The 26160-nt window shown below is 42.1% G+C and overlaps 1 protein-coding gene across 3 annotated transcripts in view; it reads right to left on the bottom strand.

Moving 5' to 3' along the window:
* Positions 1 to 1912: 1912 nt before the first annotated feature.
* Positions 1913 to 26160, bottom strand: part of GRM5 (glutamate metabotropic receptor 5) — a 213890-nt gene continuing 189642 nt past the window's right edge. The window contains exons 7-9 of one of the 3 annotated variants that reach the window (XM_069969665.1): positions 17981 to 18920; positions 9799 to 9852; positions 1913 to 2853 (exon numbers count right to left, since the gene is read on the bottom strand). In XM_069969665.1, coding sequence (XP_069825766.1) covers positions 2034 to 2853; positions 9799 to 9852; positions 17981 to 18920 — 1814 coding nt within the window. In that variant the 3' untranslated portion in view covers positions 1913 to 2033. Of the gene's footprint in view, positions 2854 to 8175; positions 8193 to 9798; positions 9853 to 17980; positions 18921 to 26160 lie in introns of all 3 variants that reach the window. The other 2 variants (XM_069969667.1, XM_069969666.1) reach the window with 2 other exon arrangements.

Below are 26160 nucleotides of genomic sequence, written 5' to 3'. Positions count from 1 at the left end.
AATTATTTCTTCTGTGTCTTCATTGCTCCACTTCCTGTCCAGTATAGAAATTTAACAGTAACAAATTTAAATGTAACAGACTTCCTGTTCCTGCTTTACATTGTAGATAGGAATTCACCAAACAATACATCCCTCTAGTCACTCACTTCTCCCCCTCTCCCTATTGTGAGTGGTATATAGTGTTATCGTCAAGGTGGTTTGGTATAGTGGGAGAAAGTTAGAGTTGGCTAAATTCCTATCTAGAGTGTACAGCAGGAACAGGAAGTCTGTTGCAGGATGTACACTAGACAGGAAGTGAGTTAATAAATACAACAGAGCAGACACTTTGCATAAGAAAGAGAAAAAAAGCATAAAAGACCATGAATAACTTTATTTACTAATATATGTTCATTTATTAGACAGTGGAAATAAGCTTTGTCATCAGAAAACCCCTTTAAGGAACTAATACACCTAGCGCTTTATACTCTCTTCATAAAATTATCTAGTTTCTTTCATAGACAGCATTCCTGGTACAATCCTATGGATATCTGTCTCGTCTTACATTCCACTTTAAGGCCTTTTCCATTGTCATCATCAATTAGACAATAAACCTCTATCCTTTGTATTATTGTATTTGGCACCTGAGGATAGCGGTCAGAAAATGGATATGTTTTTCAGGATTTATGTAAGTATATATATAATAAATTATTTTTACATTTGTATTTTTGTAATTGCTTTGAAATTATAGCAAAGTTCTCTTTAAGTATACAAAAAAAATAATATCCTATTAATGGATGATAGCAAACATATTTGTTATGTTTTTTCATAGATTATGGACAAAAATCCTGGTTTAAGGAGATGTAATCCTTACTTTGTATTGCTTTGAAATCCAAATTCGGTCACAGTTCAAGGTTAAAATAATATACAAATAGCCAAGCCACATAAAACCATGGCTTTATGGTTATTATAGTAAATGTACTCAAGGCTTTGACACAATGTATTAAAAGCTTTTGCCAATAACATATCAGTTTTTTTTCTGTTTTTTCGAGTAGCACTGAGTTTGTTTTTGTTCTTTTTTTTCCTATTTGTTTTACATGCAAAAAGCAATAAAACACAAGTATTTTTCGTCAATAAAAAATCATTAGAAAAAAAAAAAAAATAAGCATTCGACACGTAGGGATGCAAGAACACCATAATTAAACAATTCTGCTATAAATATTATATTCACCAAAACGACTTGCCCCTTAGGAAGGGAAATTACAAAACAGTACTCCAAAAAAATATTTTTTGCTACTTTTAGTATTGTCGGCAACACGGTGAAAAAAAAAAAAGACAATATAACTTCATTGTTAATAAATTCCTGTCCGATGGTTTTTCAAGGGTTAATAAATGAAAAATATTTACAAAAAAAGGGAGAAAAAAAACTTCGTAGACATGTTGCGTGTTGTGCCCTACATAGTACATAGTCATTGTTACTGCAGAGAGTCATCTAGTCGTGACGGGTATCAAACATTCGATACAGATCGAGATGCTCTGAGAGTTTGTTTGATGTGAGATTTTTTTTTTGTGTATGTTATACTTTCTTCATACAAAATTGCCTGCCATTTTGGTCCCAGATTTTGAGTCTTTTAGAAAATGTACATTCATGTTTGGTCTTCTAATCTTGATAAAAGATCAAGGTTCACTTCTGGGAAGAGAATCAAAAGCAAAACAAGACAATATATTTTACAGCTGATTACGATCCACTCTGTTCAAAAAAATTATTATTTTTTTTAAAACAGCCAACTCTAACATTACATCAAAGCACTTATAATACTCTCCTAGGTGCTATGTTCGACTCCTTTCTAGCCCTCAAGTGTCCTCAAGTGTTTCTTAAAGACCATGTTTTAAGGCCACTCTAATAACAACTGCTCTGCATGGGAAGATGGGACCTTTGATCTGATACTGCCTTTAAGGAGCACCAGCTGCCTGCTGTGCAAACAAGGTCTGTGAAACCCTCCCCCTATCGTGTATATGTACTGCCGCTTCCAATATCCAACTAGTATAATTTACATTCACAACGAGGAAGAACTTTGAGAGTAGTCTCTCAAGATCATGTTCTCATACTTAGGTGACGATGGGGTACAAAGAGCTGATTCTGAAACTGGGGAGCTAGGGGAAGTGCTTTCTGAGTCAATAGAGTCTCTAAAAGGAGAAGGAGGTGTTAAAGCCACCAACTCCTCAACATCTTGCTTTACTACTGGCGCTTCTGAAGTGCTATCTTTGACGCTGTCTGAAGAGGACTTTCTGGCAGTAACTGACCCACCGTTAAATTCAATGGCTGGGGCTGGCTGGATCTCTGCAAAGGTGGTCATAGCGGTGGGAAGTTGGATCTCCCTTGGAATCAGGTAGGAAGAACATAAAGGGTTGGGCACCAATGTTCCTTGCGTGTTAGAAGAAAGCATCATGGAGTTTAGCTCGCTGATGTTGGCGGTGAACCGGGTCACAACATTACTGATTTGGTCCATTAAGGATCCTTGCGAAGAACCACTTCGTTGGGCGGTATCTGAGTGAAAAGATGGGATGTCGTCTTCTGTCCGGACTACAGAAGCAGCTCTCTGGCTTACAGTGCTGATTGGAGAAGGAGTCTGCGGTCGGTACTGGACTGGATAATGTTCCTCAGCTTCGGAAACATCATACAGCATTTTGGCACTGGAGTCGGGGAAGGAAGTGCTGATATATCTGTTCTCTGTGCTGCTTTTAGAGAAAGGCTTAATGACAGCCGTCTGGTTTGTACTATCCTTTTTCTTGACGTGGACAGAAAGCCGCTGCCACAGATGTTGACCCCGATTGCTCTTCTCATTTTGTGCCCAAGTAACAGATTTCCCATTAGAGCTGCAATAAATTGAAGAATTATGTAAAAATGGAGAAATCACATCTATTGGCTGAAAGTATTTTAGATGATGTTTTTGGTTAATTTAACAAATTTTCAGCTACTCAGATACTGTTAAACTCTCATGGGGATGCGTTACTACTGTATTTAGCAGTACCGTATGGTAAAGGTGCATATAAGCCAAATATTGAATTTTTTACTGTTACTGAAATTTTAAAGAACTAACAGAAACTTGAAGGTTTCAATTGACACCTTCAATCTATCATGTAGACCTCCTTTTTATAAACCTGGACATCTTTGGCTATGGTATAATACATATTTAGCAATCATTTCATATACTTTGTATGAACCTGGCCATACACTCTAGATAACTGTTGACTGAACCCACAAATTTTGGTAAAACCAGCCAACCATTCACCTTGTATGGGGGCCTCCTGTACTGCCCGTTCCTTTTGATTAATTCTATGAGAGGTATTTTAAGCCGAGCATGCATGTGAATGGGTAGATTGGGAGTAATAGCTATCTAGCGAATGAACATTCAGCAGTTGACTATCTAATATGTGTTCCCAACATAAGACTTACTGTAGTTATAAAACCTTTTTATGGGTTTTACTTGTGGTACGTGTATAGAAAGTTGGCTATCTACATAAAGTTTTCACGATAACAAGAAGATCTTTCCTACACAGGGATTCTTAGTTTGCAGCTCCCATAATGAAGCCTGATAGAACCTACGAAGGTTGAGATCATATTATACATGTAACTTGGGTTGTCACATTGTCAGATGTGAATGGGAGCAGAATGGAACGAGGAAACAACACAAAATGTTAGAAGGAAAAACAGAGATAAAGGTAAAGCAGCTGCCCTGTACCAGGAACCATATCAAGACCATAATCATAGGGTTAACTATAAATAAATGATTCACTATGGATTCGGTGATTCAGAACAGTTTCCTTAAATAAATCAAAGAAGAAACTCTGCAAAGAAAAGTGTGTCAAGTTTCCAGAATTTTCCATCCAATGACATTACTGAGATGCATTGAACACCATAAAAATACACTGTAAAAAGAAGCGGTACCTGTATTTGAGAGTAGTGAGTGTCATGGCACCTGATCTCAAGTGGCACCAGTTGCAAAGGAAGGCCAACGTGTGCCTGTGACCAGTGCTTGAACAAGGGGAGAACCAGGAAAAATCCAGGTCTCCTCTGAACCATATCTCTGGTAGAAGAATTTCCCTCGGTTGCTATTCATGTCTAGACTGACCAGAATTCTCAAGAATCGAAGACTGGAGGTGAACTTAATACTGGAAAACATGTCGAAAGGTCCATCAAACTATGGAGTCAACGTGAACAAGGGAACTTTTCTTGGTAGAAATCTGTACTTAATTATCTGGTTAAGTTCTTGGCACATGTTGGTTACCAGCTGTGTGTATGGCCATAAAAGTTTTGAGTCAGCTTTTTACATTTATGAGTTACCTCTTTGAAAGAGATACCAACAGACATTAGAAGTGAAATGTCACTAATAATCCTAAATAAACAAGATGATATTCCATTGAGCCTTATGGCAGTACATTCTCAATGGTATGTTCTTTAAAACGTTCATGATGAATTGAGACAGAGGACAACATGGTATTGGTGAAGAATAAATAAGACGCCTGCTGGACGTGGATGAAAGCCTCTATCCTCATTTCTCCCACAATGTTCAGATGACCTGCCACCAATGAGACATCAGAACATTTGGTTAAGGTTATAAAGCAAAAAGAGATTCCTAAACAGGATCTTGGAAAATATATGGGACCAACTTCTGCCCTTGCACAGAAAAAATATAGTTAATTTAATTAAAGGGCTATACTGTATAATCATTTTCTGATTTCTTCTCAAGGCATCTGAAAAAAAAAAAGAAAAAACATATTCACCTGCTTCTTCCTGTTGATAAAAAATGCTTGCTTGGGGGCGGCCAACTCTGTGGCCAGCAACTGACTGAACAGGGCAAAGAATAAAAAATGCTGACGTTGGGTTATCGTCACTGTTGGAACAACACCAGTGAGCGATCGGAGACAGATTTTTAAAAAAAGTTTCCTGATACTCTGAGCAATTTTAAATATTTTAAATTTCTCATGAATACTCCTTTAACAAATAATATTTAATTTAGAGCATTTTTAGAAAGATGACTGGGATGATATTAGCTAGAACGTCCTTGCCATTTTTACTGATCTTAAAAATTAAAGGCCATTCTTCCATTAACACCATAGAGATCCAATGTTCAAAAGTTTGATGAATATATGGTAGTCTGGTTCAGAAGATGACCATGAATGCACTCTAATAAGAATATCCTAGAAGAAAGTAGACCTAGCCATCATACGCGAAGTCACCGACTTGATAGAATAGTACTTGAAGTATAGTTGTCATATGGTCTATGTTGAGATTTTAACATGAGTCCTATTATGTGGATCTCTTGGACTGCAATGGACTTGACTTGGGGCCAAACTGAGGAATAAAGGGAGTCTAAGGGATTCCCTTGTTTTCAACATAGACCTTTTTACTTTGTTGCAGGGATTCCTTAGGTTTCTACCCTCAGTGTAGTCCTCGGTAACTATGGCTGATGAAAGAAAATGCTAAAGCATGGTGCCAAAACAGAAGATGTGAAAAGTACAGTAGTTGCACAGGCCAAAGTCAGGGTAGCTGTAGTAATGGGGCGAAAGACGGGCAAGCAAAGTTCTCTTAATATGGTAGGCGTTAAGAAGAGCAAGACACGTGGTAGACAAGGACATACTGTATATGATCAAGTTTAGCAACAAACATGTTTGTAGAACACCATTGTACTTTCACAGGTACCTGGTAACAATATTGGTATGGAATTATAATAATTGGATTTCTGAGTATCCGGGAGTGAAAATTGATCAGCGGAGGAACGAGTGCTAAAGGCAATAACAAAAGTCACAGCCAGAAAGCAGTGGCAGTGAGCAGGAATGCTGGAAGTCTCACAAGGAGAGAGAGCAGCAGGACTATGGTGACCACCAGGAGAATGATGGTTGAGCATGACAGTATTATGCATTTGCTTATAAGGGCCAGTTCACGCGGAGTAAAACTGGCCGAATTCCGTGGCGGACATTTCAATTCTTCCGAGTGGAGAGAGGAGGCGCGCAAGCCTCTCATAGACTGCCAGTATGACGCGGAGGCTTGTGGGATTGTGCGGTGGAGAGTTCCGCTGCGGAATTCCTCCAGTCTTACTATGTTTGAACTGGCCCTAAAAGAACAAATCACAAAACAGCCAAATGCCAAGCCAAAACATTTACAACAGCTTCTTAATACATGTCCAACCTTGCTTCTTCAAAACTTAGAGGAAAAGGAAAAAGAAGCTTATTGTACATTTTTTATTTGCCTCTTACTTGGATTCTACAGAAATGCCAAATGCCAAACAGTCTCTGGTGACTTTATCGTTCCTAAAAGCAAATGTTCAGTAGATGTTCATGTATGACCTAACGCTAATAAGAGCGCCTAAACATTGCGGAAGCACAATTTTCAATGTATCATGCAAGGGTTTCACAGAAGCTAATGACCATTTACTTCACGACTTTTCAGATATCTGAGTATGAAACATTAGACATATTGAATGTTTAAGTCTTCTTTTTGAAGCGCAAGATAGTTGAAGCGGCAGATGCAAAGCAATCTGGTTCTTCAAAGCTCGTTAGAAGGTGGCTTAGAAGTTACGAAGACTGGAGATGAATTAATCATTTAATTCCCAAAGTGATATAACTTTCTCCAAAAGGGAAACATGTAAGCAATGGCATGTAAGTCTCTTCATTTATTTGCATCCATGGGCCAACATGAGGCAGAGGTGAAGGAGGCCTGCAGAAGAGTCACTGGTGAAGCTCAGGAATCAGAACACCTACCTAGCAGAAGGGCATGCAAATAAACCATAATTAATACGGAGAGACTGGGTAATTTGATCGTATCTAGGAACTTGGCAGAAGAGATGAGATAACAGAATCAGGACACTTAATCTGCTACTTCTACTAGCCCTACACAGTGGCACATCTCCTGCCTTGTCCATCATGGTCCATATGGTACTGCTGGGGTCCAATTGCCATCAAGGGCAACATCTGAAAGAGTTTTTATGTTCTCTCCGAGTTTGCGTGGGTTTTCTCTGGGTGCTCCGGTTTCCTCCCACACCCAAAAAAACATGATAGGTCAATTTAGATTGTGAGCCCTCGAGGGGAGAGGGACCAAAATTGGCAAAGTATATAAAGTTCTGTGGAATCAGTTGGCACTATACACACCCTAACTTGCACAGGATAAATAAAAAAAAAAACTGAGTGTCATACGTTACTTTTTAGGGCAATTGGGGCATTTTTAGTTTGGACCATATTTCTTAAGACCAAGTTGAATCTATTGGCCAATTTTAACTAACCAGACCCGAAATGAGTTGTGGGAAATACGATAATTTTTACTTGCCAGAGTTGTGGTTTGTTCAAATTGTGCACATCCAGCAGTAATGAAATGGCAACACCTTGTTGCAGACCTCTGTGGTGGCATTATTTAGCCACAACTGGATTTAGAGGCTGCACATAGAGAGAGTCGATGTAAAGTCTCAGTTAGTATTCCCCAGAATAACCTGTTTGGTGGCAGATAGGACAGAAGAGCAGATGGACTGGAATCAACATACAACGGCCTAGGTTAGGATATTTGGGGCCAAGCTATAACCAGAACAATGGCCACACTTTGTGTGTAGTGAAAATAAGATACATGAATCAGAAGGAGAACAAAGCTAAAGGAAGATGATAGGACAAGAGAAGGAGTTGTAACTAGGACCAGTAAACACATAGCATCACGACAACTACAAAAAAACACACAAGAACCAAGGCGTGAACAAAGCAGTTTTTTAGGAGAGCTGACCAAATTTGTCTTTTTGCCTGTGTTCCAGATGGGGGGAGTGACTGCCTCTACTTGGTCATGCACTCCACCCATCCCACCCAGGTGGTTATTATTATTTTTGCTAGTATAAGATAGATCCTTCATGCCCAGAGCATAGGCTTATTATAGGCCTTGGAGAGGCCAAAGTACAGTGTAGTGTCCTTCATGGCATGAGGCCACCTTATCGTAGTGGGGTGATTTACACTATTTACATATGGTACCCTAGAGACTCATTATTTTTATGGAGATTTTTTTTTAGTAGTTGGAGGGGGTGGCTGCTTTTAGTGATTTTCATATCTGTATTGGGTCTGTATCTTGCCATTAGCGGTGAGCTGTTGCTTTTTTGTTTGTGTTTGCCATTTCAGCCATGGCAACGTGCTCCTGCCTAGTGTCAATGGTGTTGTAACAGAGCTGACCAAATTTATCTTTTTGCCTGTATTCTAGGTTTATGTATAGTATGTTCTTACTGATTCCAAGGACGTAGCCATAAGGAACAAGAGGTAACAGGCACTGTGTTATACCATGGATGTCCACATGGTATGCTGTCCACTCGTATGTATCATGTAGTAAAATAGAGTCATTCCTCTTGGCTAGAATATTACATTTACTATGCATGTTACTGTATATCATAATAGCTGATTTTGAGGGGGTCCACCTCCACAGTGACCCAATAACAAGGGATTGTGCCCAGCACTACAACTCAATCTCATCCACTTGAATGAAATAAGTTGCAGTGCCACGCTCAGCCACACTCAATTGTAGAAAGCTGTACCTAGAGAATCCCCCATTGATCATGGCCCACCCTTAGGATAGTTCATCAACTATAAGCCCTTTTAAGAGTGCATTGAACATGGCAGCAATACACTCCATGTTAGCATGGCAATTTAGTACAACAGACCTCTTAAAGCAGAAGGCACAGAACATAAATCTATGACAACAGGAAATGGACTCGGTTATGGAACCATAAATCAGTCCTTGTCTTCCATTGACCATCTGACATGGATACCCTTTGTAAAGCAGATACTCCATATATCACCAATGAGCACACCACCACCAGTACTATGGATGTCTATTTTAAAACGAGGAACTAACAGGATCTAAGCAGTTGCTACAGTTCTACTAAAAGGAAACAGTTGGTCATCGGGAAAGAAGGTAACATGTATAGGAACGAAATTACAAGACGTACAATGCTGGAATCATACCGCTTCATAGACGTTACTTACCATAAGAAACCCATACTTGAAAGAAAAGGACAAAAACACAAATTTACATAGAAGTACGGATATAGGATAACATATTTTTTTTTTTTAAATCTTTCCATTGAAAAGTCCAAACAAGACGGCCATTTTGTTGTAGACAGACAATACACACGAGACATTTTTATTGCATCTTTATCTAGTCTTGAGTATTCCATTGACTCATTTTATGATATTGAATATTGTTTTCCATCAAGAATATCTGTCACTATCTCAATAGTATTGAAACATGAGACAATTGTCTTTATTAGGTTTCATTTTGACCATTACAATAGGTACTTACCTACAGGGCTTCTCTACTTTTGACAAAGACAAAATAAAACACCTTATTGCAGAGATTCCTGTTGCTTGGCTGTCTATCCATCAGATATAATCTAGATAGGAATTGGACACCTATGGTGCCACCATGTTGGACCTACAGCATGGCCTAGTGTCTATTAAAGACTTGCAAAGGTCCACCAGGAGAGAGAGATGGTCTTGGATCATTAATGGAGGTGTTGAATGAACAACTCCCCTATATTAGCAAAGAACGCCTTTTTGGCTATACCAGTTGGCTAAACCCTAATGCCCAAAAAATAGCTCTGTCATCTGGATATCAGATATCTACTATACCAGTAACGTTTTACAGCCCTATAGTGCTGCTTCTCAACACATAGTCAAGTCTGAGATGACATAGACTACACAGACGTACAACACATAAAGCAGCTAGGTTAACAGGGGTTTGTGGTTAGGCCCTGTCTAGCACTACACAACAGAGATTAGATGGTTAAAATAAATTCTTACATTCCGATTGGTTGCTGACAATAGGTGTGAGTAGGCCCAGGAGTAAATGAAATGCTAGAATAAAGAAAGTTTGATGGGTTAATAAATAATAAAAAAAAATGTATATAAAAAAGTTGCAAAGTTCTCTTGCCCATGAGAAAGGTACAATAGCTTATTAGTTCTTATAATAAATGAATTAAAGGTTTTTTTTTGTTTTACCAAGATTAAAAGTCGTTCCCTATCCACTGCATAAGGGATACATAGATGGGGTTCTGACCACTGGGATCTCCACCGATCTGAAGAATAGAGGTCAGTTGTCCTCAAGTGAAAGTAGAGGCAGAATACATGCTTGGGCGACCCTTCATTTCCTGGACTTCCACATATAGTCAAGTTCAATGCTCGCCAAACTTCAAAGGTCCCATAAAGGATTTGTGGGGCAACGAGCATGTGCACTACTGCTCCATTTAGGCAGGGGACAACTGACCTCCATTCTTGAGATGGGTGTAAGTCCTAATAGTGGAACCTCCACCAATCAGGTAGTTGTTCTCTATGCTATGCATAGGGGATCATTTTTAATCTTGGGAAAAACCCTTAAAGTGTTTTTTATGGGAAATAACTGTTCCTCAGAGGCTGTCTACATGTAGTCTATGGGCATCAACATCTATAACCCCATCAGTCAGCAGAACAAAGACTGCAGTCATTATACTGTAGTACAAGACACTACATTCACAATCCACAATCTCATGTATAGCATCGCGGTCACGTTATTCTGCTGAGTGGTGGGAATCTAAGCCCCACTACCAATCACCCATTGATGATCTATCTCAAGGATGTTGTTTCCCGAAAAAACCCTTTAAGTCTTATTCTTCCGTAATGAACAACTGGTTTTATCAGTAAAGGTGTTTGATAGTAAAAATATGTGAACCCTTATATTTTGTCTCGAAAGATGAATCCTTGAGGAAATATTCTCAGCTTTATCTCACTGTTTACTACAAAACTTTTTGGGGATATTTTGTAACCTACCATAGATCACAATTCAAAAAGTCTTTGGAACTTTTTTTAGTATACAGTTTAGTTTAGTTATGAGCCATTAATGGTTTGGGTTTCCTTTTTGCATTGCGTAATTCAACCAAAGTCAAGTTTTGTATTAGAAAAGAAGAAGACTCTAAAACTCGTTGCCTTCAGCATGGAATCAACAACATTTTTCTTTTTGTTGGATCCTTCCATGAACACTTGTTTCTTTTGATGTTTTACTCAAGAAATGACTGTATGTTATGGATATCAAGAATATTACAAATTTTGAATGAAGTGCTATTACTTTTAATATACTATTAAAGCCTGTTTGGTGAGAACTATTTCTTACTGTTTGATATTTTTTAGGGAGCTCACAAAACTACTGTTTTTCCCTTGTAGGGGTTGTTTTGGATCCCTCAGGCACTAGGGCTGGGGTTTTGTCACATGCCTGAAGGTCTATACATTTGGCCATATTTGTGCCTACTATAGAAGAAGGAGCTTCAGTGCCAAACGGCACTGTCAGACTTTCACCTATTTCTTGTTTTTCTCCCCCAAATGTCAAAAACTCACCTTAGAATTTTTTTAATGTTTTCTGTTCCCAGAATTTTGATTTTGGTAAACATCCAGAGATTCACATATAATTTTTTTCATTCTTTCTTTTTTTTTTTGTCAAACACCCCGATGGATTAAACCATTTGTGCAATACAGATTGAAGTATACCTTGTTAAGATGATCTCGTCAATGTATTGTTATGACTTAGATGATGACGAGACAACATTTGGGAGTCATACATGCAAAAATGGATTATATCAAGGGGTTAACTTCTTACGACTATACTGTCCTTTTACACTGTCAGGCTTACTAAATGCTAGTGAACTGACTAAGGGCCCTATTACACGGGACAATTATCTTATGGAAATTTGCTATATCGTTCAAATTTAAACGATAATCGCCCTGTATAATTGCAGGGAACGATCGAAAAATTGTCCATGTTTTGTTGATCGTTGATTTAGTTCTGACCCTATAATCATCGTTAATCGCTCACTAATCATTCGCTGTAATTCTGCATTTGTTCCCTAATCGTTCAGTGTAATTGCACATTGTTCCTTCTTTTGCTGGGACCAGATGGATTAAACGATTGTAGTAACAATCGTTGTAACGATTGTAACTAACGAGTATCGTTCTGTGTACAACGGTGAACGATTTTAGGTTAACAATATACAATCTCGTTTAGGATTGTTTATCGTTAGTCGTTAAAAATCGATTTGTGTAATAGGACCCTAAATCAGACCGTACGTGTTTATTTAATGATCATCTTTAAGCCATCTGTAAGAAGCTTTACTTCTTGTAATCGTAAAGGAATTATCCCAACATTAAAAGTTGTCCCCTATTTACAGGAGAAGTGATACCTTGACTGCTGGGACCTCCATCATAAATTAGGATGAATAAAGCTACAGCGTGCATGCTCAGCATTGCTCCATCCATTCGGGGCAGACTCAATACAGTCTTGGTTCTTGTGCGTTAAGAGTCACTATGTGTCTTTTATAGAGATGAGCCTGGCCCTAGAGGTGGATGCCGCCCTAGGAAGTCCAGGAAAACATGGATACAGCCATAGGTCATAGGCTGTACCCATGTTTTCCAGGACTCCCTTGGGCTGCATCCAACGTCTTCAGCAACCAGTAATAAATGCCAAATGGTCGGTCTCAAGCATGCTCGAGTTGCGTTAATCTCTAGTCTTTTACGAAGCACCCAGCTCCATAATACTTGTTTTAGCTAAGCAATTTGCGCCATAAAGGATAGATGAGTATCGCTAAGCTAAAGGGGTCATTAGAATGCAATATACCAGGATACCTTTATATCCAGTATATTGTTTCTGTGCATAAACATATTTAGGGGATACCACTGATATGACCTAAAAGGTTTTCACATCCCTGGGAATGTTTGTCTGGTCCCAGGTTGTCTCCATAGCAGGGGCGTAGCTAGGGGTTCAGTCTAGGGGGGGCGAGCAAGTCTGAGTGGGCCCCCAACCGACTAAGTTACCCATAGGGAACCTCAGCAGAAGACACTGCTTTCCAAATAATAAAGGAAATATTTAAAGTGTCACTGTCGTGAATTTTTTTTTTGCAGAAATCAATAGTCCAGGCGATTTTAAGAAACTTTGTAATTGGGTTTATTATCCGAAAAATGCATTTTTATCATGAAAAAGCAGTTTGAAGCTCTCCCCCCTGTCTTCATTGTTCTCCTATGGAGAGAGCTAAAGAAAAGACCAAAACAGGACAACAAAGAGTTAATCTACAAATCCCTCACCCGTTATCTGTTCTGACCATCACCAGTGACCTGTCTGAGCTCGGATTACAGCTGTCACCCAGCTCGTGCCTGTAATCCTCTGTTATCTGCTTTCTGCTGCCGGCTAACTCCCTCCTTCCTCCTCCCCCCTCCCCTCTCCCTAGAACAGACAGGGGACGTCTCCTGCAACAAGTCACAATTTTCAGATTTTTCAGAGTGGATGAAAAAGAGGAAGGAGGGGGGGACCTGGGAAAAGGCTTTTTACATGCAGATAATGGCAGATTTGGCTAATAAACCCAATTACAAAGTTTCTTAAAATCGCCTGGACTATTGATTTCTGCAAAAAAAAAAAATACGACAGTGACTCTTTAACTACATTACTCAGAGAACAGGGACTGAGAGCAGTGTAAAAGGCTTTCTACTTTTCACATATATGGCCATGTAAAATTTAAAGGGGTTATGCAAGATAAAAGAACCATAGCTGCTTTGTTGGGTGACCTCCATCATACTGAGTATTAGATGCTGGGAAAGCAGGGTGACCTCCATCATACTGAGTATTAGATGCTGGGAAAGCTGGGTGACCCCATTATACTGAGTACAAGATGCTGGAAATGACCAACATCATAAGGGGTGTAGTAGTGAGGTATAGTGGATAAGGGGTGTAGTAGTGGATGAGGGGTGTAGTAGTGAGGTATAGTGGATAAGGGGTGTAGTAGTGAGGTATAGTGGATAAGGGGTGTAGTAGTGAGGTATAGTGGATAAGGGGTGTAGTAGTGAGGTATAGTGGATAAGGGGTGTAGTAGTGAGGTATAGTGGATAAGGGGTGTAGTAGTAGTATAGGTAGATATGAGGGGTGTAGTAGTGGAGGTGTAGTGGATGAGGGGTGTAGTAGTGGAGGTATAGTGGATGAGGGGTGTAGTAGTGAGGTATAGTGGATGAGGGGTGTAGTAGTGAAGGTATAGTGGATAAGGGGTGTAGTAGTGGATGAGGGGTGTAGTAGTGGAGGTATAGTGGATAAGGGGTGTAGTAGTGAGGTATAGTGGATAAGGGGTGTAGTAGTGAGGTATAGTGGATAAGGGGTGTAGTAGTGAGGTATAGTGGATAAGGGGTGTAGTAGTGGATGAGGGGTGTAGTAGTGGAGGTATAGTGGATAAGGGGTGTAGTAGTGAGGTATAGTGGATAAGGGGTGTAGTAGTGAGGTATAGTGGATAAGGGGTGTAGTAGTAGTAGTATAGGTAGATATGAGGGGTGTAGTAGTGGAGGTGTAGTGGATGAGGGGTGTAGTAGTGGAGGTATAGTGGATGAGGGGTGTAGTAGTGAAGGTATAGTGGATAAGGGGTGTAGTAGTGGATGAGGGGTGTAGTAGTGGAGGTATAGTGGATGAGGGGTGTAGTAGTGAAGGTATAGTGGATAAGGGGTGTAGTAGTGGATGAGGGGTGTAGTAGTGGAGGTATAGTGGATAAGGGGTGTAGTAGTGAGGTATAGTGGATAAGGGGTGTAGTAGTGAGGTATAGTGGATAAGGGGTGTAGTAGTGGATGAGGGGTGTAGTAGTGAGGTATAGTGGATAAGGGGTGTAGTAGTGAGGTATAGTGGATGAGGGGTGTAGTAGTGGATGAGGGGTGTAGTAGTGAGGTATAGTGGATAAGGGGTGTAGTAGTGAGGTATAGTGGATGAGGGGTGTAGTAGTGAGGTATAGTGGATAAGGGGTGTAGTAGTGAGGTATAGTGGATGAGGGGTGTAGTAGTGAGGTATAGTGGATAAGGGGTGTAGTAGTGAGGTATAGTGGATGAGGGGTGTAGTAGTGAGGTATAGTGGATAAGGGGTGTAGTAGTGAGGTATAGTGGATGAGGGGTGTAGTAGTGAGGTATAGTGGATGAGGGGTGTAGTAGTGAAGGTATAGTGGATAAGGGGTGTAGTAGTGAGGTATAGTGGATAAGGGGTGTAGTAGTGAGGTATAGTGGATAAGGGGTGTAGTAGTGAGGTATAGTGGATAAGGGGTGTAGTAGTGAGGTATAGTGGATGAGGGGTGTAGTAGTGAGGTGTAGTGGATGAGGGGTGTAGTAGTGAGGTATAGTGGATAAGGGGTGTAGTAGTGAGGTATAGTGGATAAGGGGTGTAGTAGTGGAGGTGTAGTGGATGAGGGGTGTAGTAGTGGAGGTGTAGTGGATGAGGGGTGTAGTAGTGGAGGTGTAGTGGATGAGGGGTGTAGTAGTGGAGGTGTAGTGGATGAGGGGTGTAGTAGTGAGGTATAGTGGATAAGGGGTGTAGTAGTGAGGTATAGTGGATAAGGGGTGTAGTAGTGAGGTATAGTGGATAAGGGGTGTAGTAGTGAGGTATAGTGGATAAGGGGTGTAGTAGTGAGGTATAGTGGATAAGGGGTGTAGTAGTGAGGTATAGTGGATAAGGGGTGTAGTAGTATAGGTAGATATGGGGGGTTTAGTAGTGGAGGGGACAGGGCACACACCTTCCAGTCAGCTCTAATGTGTGTCGGCTCTCTGCATAAGTGAAAGTGAAAGTAAGGGATTGTGCTGTGCAGCCGTCCCCTAGTGAGGCAAAGAGTCTGCTGCCTGAGGCAGAAAGCTCATTCTATCTCATGGCAGAAGCGGCAGTTACCAAGTGGACACATGGCAGACCCTCTTCTTACCACCCGCCCGCCATTTTTTCCACTAATACAGCAGGTATACACACCCCAAGCTGCATCCCCCCAGTAGCCTGTAACTCCAAATTAGGTCCCCGTCATTTGGCCAGACCAGCACATCACACCCCACACCTCCTCTCCCCCCAGAAAAAGAAAGGACGCCATAATTACCTGCAACGCAGTACTGTCACAGTCAGCCTCAGGAGTCAGCTCACTCCCTGAGTCTCTGCTCTGTGTGTGTGACTCAAGTGCAGGGGGAAGGTAGCGGCCTCTTGTGGCTGGAGGCGGAATTGCTCTGCCTCCGGCCACAGGAGTGATTACATGGCATAATCTCTGGAGATCACAGTGGGCCCCTGCCAGAGTGGGCCCGGGGGCGGCCGCCCACCCTGCCCCCTATCAAATATCGCTACTGCTCCATAGTGATTCCAGTCCTGGTCATCATGTTGCCGGGATTGGCGATCAGTCTTCTTGAACAGTTTTGTGATCAGGCTTTATAGCAGCAATAGGAGGTTTCAATTCCATCAGTTGTGTTGTGTATACTGTGGCTGTAGATCAGTATATTACAGCTGTCCTCTTTCTGGTAATTATGTTAGTGGCAGTACCCGTGGGATCACCCTGGCGTAAGGACCTTTGACATACTATCACGTCAGGCATTGGGAATGGGTTAATAGATGCAATATCCCACCAGTATAACGCTACCAGGGAAACTCACCTATGGTCTGTTATAGATATACACTTTATTGGCGCACCATAAAAATTATTAACTACCCCAATAAAAATGGCAGATCATGATAGAACATAGAATGGATAGGAAGTAATGACTTATTGGAAGAAGACTTACATTGGGTACGGATGATCTGATGATGAAGGTGCGAAGACTGAAAAAACAAAGAACAAACTACGGTAAAGACGTGAAATGAGGGTGAAAACGGGGAAGACAAAAACAATGGAACAAAGAAGAGGAGAAAAAAAAACGTGAAGATTACAGTAATATCTTATGCCATTACTTCTGGGCCAGACTGATTCTTTACAATTGACATTTTTTGTTGTAATGATTCTGTTCCTACAAAAAGGGCCATTTACATCACAAATTCTATTACATCTATAACATCAATATTTCCATTTCGAGATCCAATTGAATCATGATGCAGATCAGTGGCCGCACATGCCTGGTCAACCTCCTTTAAGATGGGAGTTAAAAGTGTAAACGTCAAGCTTCTAGGCCCAGTGCAAAATCTGTAACATACTCCCTGCTTACCATGTGCCATATAGTCCACTGTTGGCTTCTTAGGTGAAAGAGGAGCCTGTGGTCATCTCAAGTACCAGGATTGGGGTGCGACTAGTTTCTCTGCACCCCCTAAAACTTAAACCTTGGTGAGTTAAAATTAAAGGGGCTGTCCTACCATTAAAAGTGACCAAACATGGATGACCATCTGTCAGAGACAGAGATAAAGGCCACATTTGAGGCCCACACAATGTTGTAGATTGAAAGAAAAACACAGCTTTTATTTTTTCTTCTAAGGCAACCTGTCACCCCGGCTGCCAGGGTGAAGCCCGCCCGACCCCCAGGTGGAGACCCTTATGCTCCAGTCACTCTCTATGGGCATCGGACTCATCTCTAGTGAGTGCGCACACGGCTTCTGATGGGGATTTCTTGGCGGCGGGATGTGGTCTGACACCGAGACTTCGAGGAAGGGGTAAGTATAAGGGGCTCCACCAGGGGGTCGGGCGGGCTGCTGGGGTGACAGACTTCCTTTAACCTCCTACGACCCATTTAAAGTGACTGCACCATCAGGTACATCACTATTAATTTTTTAATATGAATAGGCAGATGCTGATGCGGGGATGCTAATGCCATGGTCCTGTCTTTGAACCACAGCCCGGTTCCTGCGCATGATGCCGGTCTATTCCAGACAGCTCAAACACTGGAGGTTGGCCTGTCCCCAGTGTGCCAAAGCCCCCTCCCTTCTGTGACACGGCTACAATCAATGGAGCCTCGTCACAGAGGGGAGGGGTCTCGGCACACTGGGGCCGGCAGGCCCACCTTTGGTGCTTCAGGCCAGGCCGGAATAAACCAGTGCTTTGTGCGGGAGTCAGGCCACGGTTCAAAAAAAGGACTGCAGCACTGGCGCTGGTCTTTTCATATAAAAACTTGGTACATTTGTTTTATGTCTCGCTACAAGTACAAGTGATAATAACAGTGAACAGAAATAATATAAAAAATGTACCATCCAGTATTCCACAAGAGATATTAGATATTTTACCTTAACGTTTCTCCAGAAGACCCTCTCCTTTTCCATAAATTGACCAGGCTGCTGGAGCGACTGGCGGCTGAAGAAGACTTCCCATCCCCGACGTGCATCCGGACCACCGTGGAGGTAGTGAATGCACTGCGGACATTTCTTTCCGGTTTTGCAAGGATGATATACACCTTAGGCACGAACATACAACCGAGCGCTACTGTGGCACTTAGGCTCACTGAGAAGCACATGGTGATAATTTTGTAGTTGCTACCAAAATATATTGGCACAAAGGCTAACCATATGATGCAGGTGGTGTACATGGTGAACGCGATGTACTTCGCCTCGTTAAAATTTGCTGGCACGTTTCTAGTCTTGAATGCGTAAAAGGTACAACTCAAGATCAACAACCCATTGTAGCCAAGTGGAGTCACCACGCCAAGGTTCTTGGTGTTGCAAATTAAGTAGACCTCTCGGATGCTCGGGTAGTCGAACATCACGTCTGGAGGCTCCATGATGAACAGGGCAATGATGATTCCTAACTGGATGCAGATTAGGAGGAACGCGATGACCAGTTGTGCACAGGCACTCATGAACCTTGGCTTCTTGGTGCAGATTTTCTTCTTGCTACCGGCCAAGATTCGAGCTATGCGGTTGGTTTTGGTCACAAGAGCAGAATAGCTCATAGCTGGGGAAAGGCCAATGCCAATTCTTTGCAGGTAACAGTAAATCCTTTGAGGTTTCGCGATAAGACAGAACGTGCACAGGTAGCCTAAGCAGATGCCGGCCAGGATGATGTAGCACAGTTCTCTGCTTGACGACTTCACTACAGGAGTGTCTCGGTACAGGATAAATATTGCTGTGACGAACATTGTGGCAAGTAGACCTAGACACGAGAAGACTACAGCTGCTATAGGCTCTGGGTCGCTCCATCGGAGGAATTGCACTGGGATCTTGACACATCCTATAAGGCAAAGTTGAAAATTGTTAAAAACAAAACATCTGATGCTACATCTTAATCCAATTATAAAGGCAAAGAATTATGCTTAAAGGACACCTGTCACCCCCCGTGCCGGGATGACAGGCTCCCGACCCCCTATTAGATCCCCCTATACTCACGTGATCCCGCCGGGTCCCGCTTCCTGAGCCGGTCGGGTCACGGAGATATCAGCGCCCGAAGCCCGGCGCGCGCACTGACAGCAGAGTCAGATGCCCATAGAAAATGAATGGGGAGTCCGATGCTCCGTCATTCTCTATGGGCAACGGACTCATCTCTCAGCGCGCGTGCCGGGCTTCGGGCGCTGCTATCTCCGAGACCCGACCGGCTCAGGAAGCGGGACCCGGCAGGATCACGTGAGTATAGAGGGATCTAACAGGGGGTCGAAAGCCTGTCACCCCGACACGAGGGGTGACAGGTCCTCTTTAAAGGGGTATCTCCATCTTAATATGTTATTCCCTATTTGTAAGAAATCAAATTATGCATAGTCCGATCCCAAACTCATGAGTTACTCTCTTCCATACACTCCTCTTTAAAAGGGGTTATCCAGCGAAAATCTTTTTCATTCAGATTTGTAATTTACTTTTATTTAAAAATCTCTAGTCTTCCCATACTTATCAGCTTCTGTATGTCCTGCAGGAAGTGGTGTATTCTTTTCAGTCTGATCCAGTGCTCTCTACTGCCACCTCTGTCCATGTCAGTAACTGTCCAGAGCAGTAGCAAAACCTCTCCTGCTCTGGACAGTTCCTGACGTGGACAGAGGTGGCAGCAGAGAGCACTGTGTCAGACTGGAAAGAATACACCACTTCCAGCAGGACATACAGCAGCTGATAAGTACCGGAAGACTGGAGATTTTTACATTTTCTTATACCAGTACCCCTTTAATATTCAATATCAGATGCACTGGAGCAATATACTGTACTGTATCACCATGACCTTTCTCTGGATAGAGGAGCTAGGACATATGATATATGTGATATCTATATACTGTTACTGTAAGCCAGCTGGTTTACGAGGCGGTCGCTGACTATGAACGGTTAATGGTTTATATCTGTGCGGGAGCAAAACATTGTCTCCTAGCAACAGTGGGATATTATATGTAGATAAGTTGTCTTTCATCACACTCATTCCTGCTGATCAGAAATGATTTCCTGGAGAAAACCCTATCACCTAGAAAAGAGAAGAAATATTCTGAGACAGACGAGGGCAGAAAACATTGGATAATACAGTGGCTGGCTGAGGGGGCGGAGGGCGGCTGTGGGGGGATCGCACAGGTGCCCCCATCCTCCTCATCTGTCAGATTACTTTAATCAGTTTTGCGGGAAAATGATTTTTGTAATAAGAAATATTTAGATATAAATGATAAAAACACGCTGACATGCCCGACCTCCCCCGGCAGAGATGTTGTTCCGTCTACAGCATGCCGGAGTCTGCTGACATTACACAGCTGCAGATTCACTGCCTAGAGACAGAGAAAAATGGGTATTCCGGAGAATAAATTATTTTTTGGTCCATTTTTTTTCCAGTTTTATAAATATATTGTAGAAAATGTAAATATTTATTTTTTACATTGAGTGGCAGCAGTAAGGGTCAACACGACCTCTCTGCTGCCACCACTGGTTGTGTCAGGAACTGCAGGGTACATTACTTATCACTAGCGCTGCTGCTTGCAGATACTGAGCCTCCCCTGATGTCTATATAGTGCATAAAAGCATTACAATAGACATTACACTTGAGGAAGCTGTCTGTGTCACTACTGCTGTAGCCTCCCCTGATATCTATATAATACGTTACTATTAGAATAGACATTTCACTTGAGGAAGCTGTCTGTGTCACTAGTGCTGTAGCCTCCCCTGATATCTATATAATACGTTACTATTAGAATAGATATTTCACTTGAGGAAGCTGTCTGTGTCACTAGTGCTGCAGCCTCCTCTGATGTCTATATCATACATGTTACCATTAGAATATACATTACACTGGGGGAAGCTGTCTGTGTCACTAGTGCTGCAGCGTCCCCTGATGTCTATATAATACATGTTACCATTAGAATAGACATTACACAGGGGGAGCTATCTGTGTCACTAGTGCTGCAGCCTCCCCTGATGTCTGTGTAATACAGGTTACCATTAGAATACACATTACACTGGAGGAGCTGTCTGTGTCACTAGTGCTGCAGCCTCCCCTATGTCTATATTATATATGTTACCACTAGAATAGACATTATTCTGGGGGAACTGTCTGTGTCACTAGTGCTGCAGCCTCCCCTGATATCTATATAATACGTTACTACTAGAATAGACATTACACTGGGGGAAGCTGTCTGTGTCACTAGTTCTGCAGCCTCCCCTGATGTCTATATAATACATGTTACCATTAGAATAGACATTACACTGGGAGAAGCTGTCTGTGTCACTAGTGCTGCAGCCTCCCCTGATGTCTATATAATACATGTTACCATTAGAATAGACATTATACTGGAGGAGCTATCTGTGTCATTAGTGCTACAGCCTCTCCTGATGTCTTTAATTTACATGTTACTATTAGAATAGACATTACACTGGGGGAAGCTATCTGCATCACTAGTGCTGCAGCCTCCTCGGATGTCTATATAATACATGTTACCATTAGAATAGGCATTACATTGGGGGAGCTGTCTGTGTCACTAGTTCTACAGCCTCTCCTGATGTCTATATAATGTGTTACCATTAGAATAGACATTACACTGTGGGAAGCTGTCTGTGTCACTAGTGCTGCAGCCTCCTTTGATGCCTATATAATGTGTTACCATTAGAATAGACATTACACTGGGGGAAGCTGTCTGTGTTACTAGTGCTGCAGCCTCCCCTAATGTCTATATAATACATGTTACCAATAGAATAGACATTACAGTTGGGGAAGCTGTCTGTGTCACTAGTGCTGCAGCCTTAAGACATTTTTTTCGGACAGTGAGAATACAGCCTTCAATACATGGTAATTTTAGAGAGACTCATCAAATCAGGCATCCATCATGGACTCTGAACTATTTCGCACTATATATTACAGCTTTTACATTTCTTAATAAAATTTCAGCACAAACTAGACAGCCGGCTTGTCCACCGAGTATATTTTATTGCCGCCTCTACAAGTCCCCTTTGATTTATTCCCCATCTGCGGGCTGGATATTGTTTCAATATTAATTTTAGCCTGCCTGGTTCCACGCTGTGCGCTTATGTGTGGGTTCCCGACTTTCAAAGACGCTTCACAAAGGACAGATCGAAGCTGCCGCTTATGGGGCGCAGATCAAGGCTCCTTTTTTTTGGATATAAGTCACCATGGGTTACACTTTACCGCTCTCAGTGAAATCCAACAACATCTGTTCCCTATTGGAAATATAAGGTTGTCGCAGCGCGGCCAGGTCTAAGAATATACACCGGGGCTTTAGGAGGGAAGGAAGGTCATTTCCTAGAGACACATAAGTAGCTTAAAAATAAAACTCCCAGAAGCATAAGCCATTCTGAAGAGTTAAAGGGGTACTCCGGCACATTTTCAACTGGTGTCAGAAAGTTATATAGATTTAAAAATAGATTGCTTCTATTTAAAAATCTTGAGTCTTCCAGCACTTATCAGCTGCTGTATGTCCTGCAGGAAGTGGTGTATTTTTTCCAGTCTGACACAGTGCTCTCTGCTGCCACCTCTGTCCGTATCAGGAACTGTTCAGAGCAGTAGCAAATCCCCATAGAAAACTTCTAGTGCTCTGGACAGTCCCTGACATGGATAGACGTGGCAGCAGAGAGCACTGTGTCACACTGGGAAGAAAAGACCACTTTCTGCAGGACATAAAGCAGCTGATAAGTACTGGAAGACTAGAGATTTTTAAATAGAAATACATTACAAATCTCTATAACTTTCTAAAACCATCTGATTTGAAAAGAAAAAAAATCTTCCATGGCATACCCCTTTAAAGTAAAAAAAGAAAGGGTTATATACTGTATATCATACCAATAGCTGATGGTATTCTAATGTAGAACAAAATCTATTCAAACTACAGCTCTATTCTTCCCTATTGCTCCACCTCCCTTCTCACCTTAACACTTAGAGAAGAGCTGCAGCCACATCCCCCTCCTCCCTGCCATCTGTTGACTGTTTTACACTAAATCGATTTATTTTATGACTAAGGAGGATTACAAACAATAGATGAGTGAATTAAGAATTAAATGTGTGCCAAATATTCCCCCAAAATATGATCTGTCCGAATCAGATTTTTTTTTTAGACTCACTACAGGTGAACCCACTATAGGTGTATGGACTCCTGTCAAAGACAAGTGTTCCTGCTCCTGTACAATGAGCAGTGAGACATACAGTATTGAATGAATGTGAAGGTAAGTGGTGATGCTGTATGCATGTTTGCTGGTCCAGCCACTACACCTTGTGTGTGTTAACACAATGTTAACTCTGTCAATGTACAGGAGCAGGGACACCTGTCAAAGACAAGGATCCCTACTCCCAGATGTACTTTCCATGGCCACCCCTGAAAATCTCATTCTGAAAAATCTGACAAGGGTAAGTGAGTATCTACAAAGTAGCAGCTATAGCAGGGGTGCATAAGGATGCTTACAGTCTATGTACGGAAGAAGGGACTCCTGTCTCTGACAAAACTCCCTGCTCCTGTACACTGTCCCAGGGGTAAGTGGGAAGAAAGGATATGCAAAATAGGTCTTACACCTCTTGAGCAAAGAGATGTCCCTTCAAGTCAAGTCTCACTCAATCAAGGAGTCTTAGAACATTGAGGATTTTGTGCCAATGCCAACAATCTCTCCAAAAGGAAAGATTTCCCATCTGCAGACAGCTGTTTTGGGGTTGTTGCCCCTCTTCAGTGCAGAGCAGGGTGTTGGCTCAATTTTCTCTGCATCACTGCTTATACTCACTAGTAAAGCTGCTGGGCCAGATTTTCTCTACCCATGCAAGTAAGAATACAACCAGCCAGTTGCTAATCCAAAATGGACATATCGTCAAAACAACATTATGTGAGGTTTAATATTTGTCTGCAAATCTGCACGTTTTCTCCAGTAGCCTAAAGGGCAGTCACCTTCTTTTAGAAGGGGGTGTAAATCTTAGGGCCAGATTCAGCCGATCATCTCTCCATGTAATAGAGACAACAATCAGCTGATGAAATGATTATCGGATGATCGTTTCTTTTGGCCCAGACCTAAAATTATCGGCTGCCGACCACGCATGACGATTCAACAACCAGTTTACATTACCTGTCTACCCTTCTGGTCTTCTCTTGCGCACTGCTTCCTCCCTGGTCCAGTGCGCTGCAGCTTCAGAGCTGCCCATCTGAACTGACAGGCTGCTCAGCCAATCACTGGCCGCAGTGGTCCTGGCCAGTGTTTGGCTGAGCGGCCAGTCAGCTTAGAAAGGGCTCTCTGAAGCTGCAGCGCACGATATCGGGTAGGAAGCAGAGCGCAAGACAAGACCAGGAGGGTGGACAGGTGTAAACTGTTTGGGCAAAGGCTGCACGGACATTGGTAATGATGTCTGTGCAGCTCTTGCTAAACGATTATCGACCCGGGTAATATTCACAGTAAACGAGTGCCGATCTAGCAGATGTAACAATATTGATCGGGCCGTGTAATAGGACCCTTAGGGGCCTATTCCACGGAGCGATAATCGGCCGAATCGGCCCAATTCGGCCGATTATCACTCCGAATAAATACAACGATCATCGGCTGATTGTTGATATAGGTTTTAAACTATACTACCATCGGGCCGTGTAATACCACCCTTATAACAGTCACACCCCTTCCGAAGTTACTGACCAGATTAGCAGGCAAAATTCCCTATATTTTGGGTGTGGGTCTCTTTAGCAGAATCCAGAATATTCTCTGCAGTATTCTACCTATTGGAGCTGAATCTGCTTTACATAAGAGAAGAGTAACCGATAATTACACCGGTGACAGCTTCTATGCCCGACGTGTTCATTGTTATCTGAAGGGATGATGCCAAGCCCCCGATGGTGGTCCTCCTGTCTGATCTCATCTTCTCTCCCCATTCAGCGGGTCACATGTGTCAGTGTTATCTCATTGGAAATCCACTTTACAATTTGAATTGCTCTGCGATACTAATTCCCGACCTGTACTTTTATTGTCTACCATTGTCGTTATTTCACAACTATATAACCTTTCATTGTCTTTTCAGATGTAAAATGAACGCTGAAGCAGCCTGAAAGCATGGCCAATCACATGGCACACTTAGGGTTGGTCTCTACCCTTGTGATACAAAGCTCCAAATCCCCCGCTTACCCATGGCGTTAGGAGAAAAAAAAACTGTACTAGGGAAAACTTAGAAGCTTAAAGTGTCACTGTCGTTTCATTTATTTGTAGAAATCAATAGTCCAGGCGATTTTAAGAAACTTTGTAATTGGGTTTATTAGGCAAATATGTCATAATCTGCATTAAAAATACTTTCCCCAGGTCCCCCCCCCCCCTCCTCGCTCTAATCCACTGCTCATTATTAGGAAATCTTGACTTTTTTACATCAGTCGGGCCCTGTGTAATCAATGGAGAGGGGAGGGGGGAGGAGGGAGATTAGTCACCAGCAGAGAACAAAAGATTACACAGTGGGAGCTGTGTGAAAGCCAGTATTCAGAGATCAGTGCTGACTTCAGAGGAGATAGCACAGTGATGTAGCTGTAAATTAACTCTTTGTTGTCCTGTTTTAAAGCCTCATCTCCCTCCACCCCTCCCCTCTCCATAGAGAACAATGAAGACAGGGGGGAGAGCTTCAAACTCCTTTTTCATGATAAAAATGCATTTTTCAGCTAATAAACCCAGTTACAAAGTTTCTTAAAATCGCCTGTACTGACACTTTATTTAATTTTTTAAAGCACATCTATAATTCGCCACGACCCCCTCCAAACCACCGATACCACTCTGTAGACTTGTGTCGATTTATGCCTGGTCAACGAGTCCGCTTCTCTCTTGGTGCTGGAATTCTGGGAAAAAAACATCTTTTATTAGGCATCGGGAAGTCAAAGAGGCGGGGCCTAGAGCATCAGTGCCCTAGGTTTGCAGCATCTATCTCTCTTCGTAGCTACAATTCTAGCCTGAACTATCTACTCAGCTACTGAAGAAGAGATAGGCATTATAGGCCAAGAGCACGGATGCCCTTGGTCCCGCCTCCTTGACCCCCAAGTCACCAAAATAACAGACGTCCTTTTCCTGAA

Source organism: Dendropsophus ebraccatus, chromosome 5 (genome assembly GCF_027789765.1).
Source record: "Dendropsophus ebraccatus isolate aDenEbr1 chromosome 5, aDenEbr1.pat, whole genome shotgun sequence".
Classification (NCBI taxonomy): domain Eukaryota; kingdom Metazoa; phylum Chordata; class Amphibia; order Anura; family Hylidae; genus Dendropsophus; species Dendropsophus ebraccatus.
Note: the sequence above shows the minus strand (reverse complement) of the source record. Positions and strands in the feature narration are given on the sequence as shown.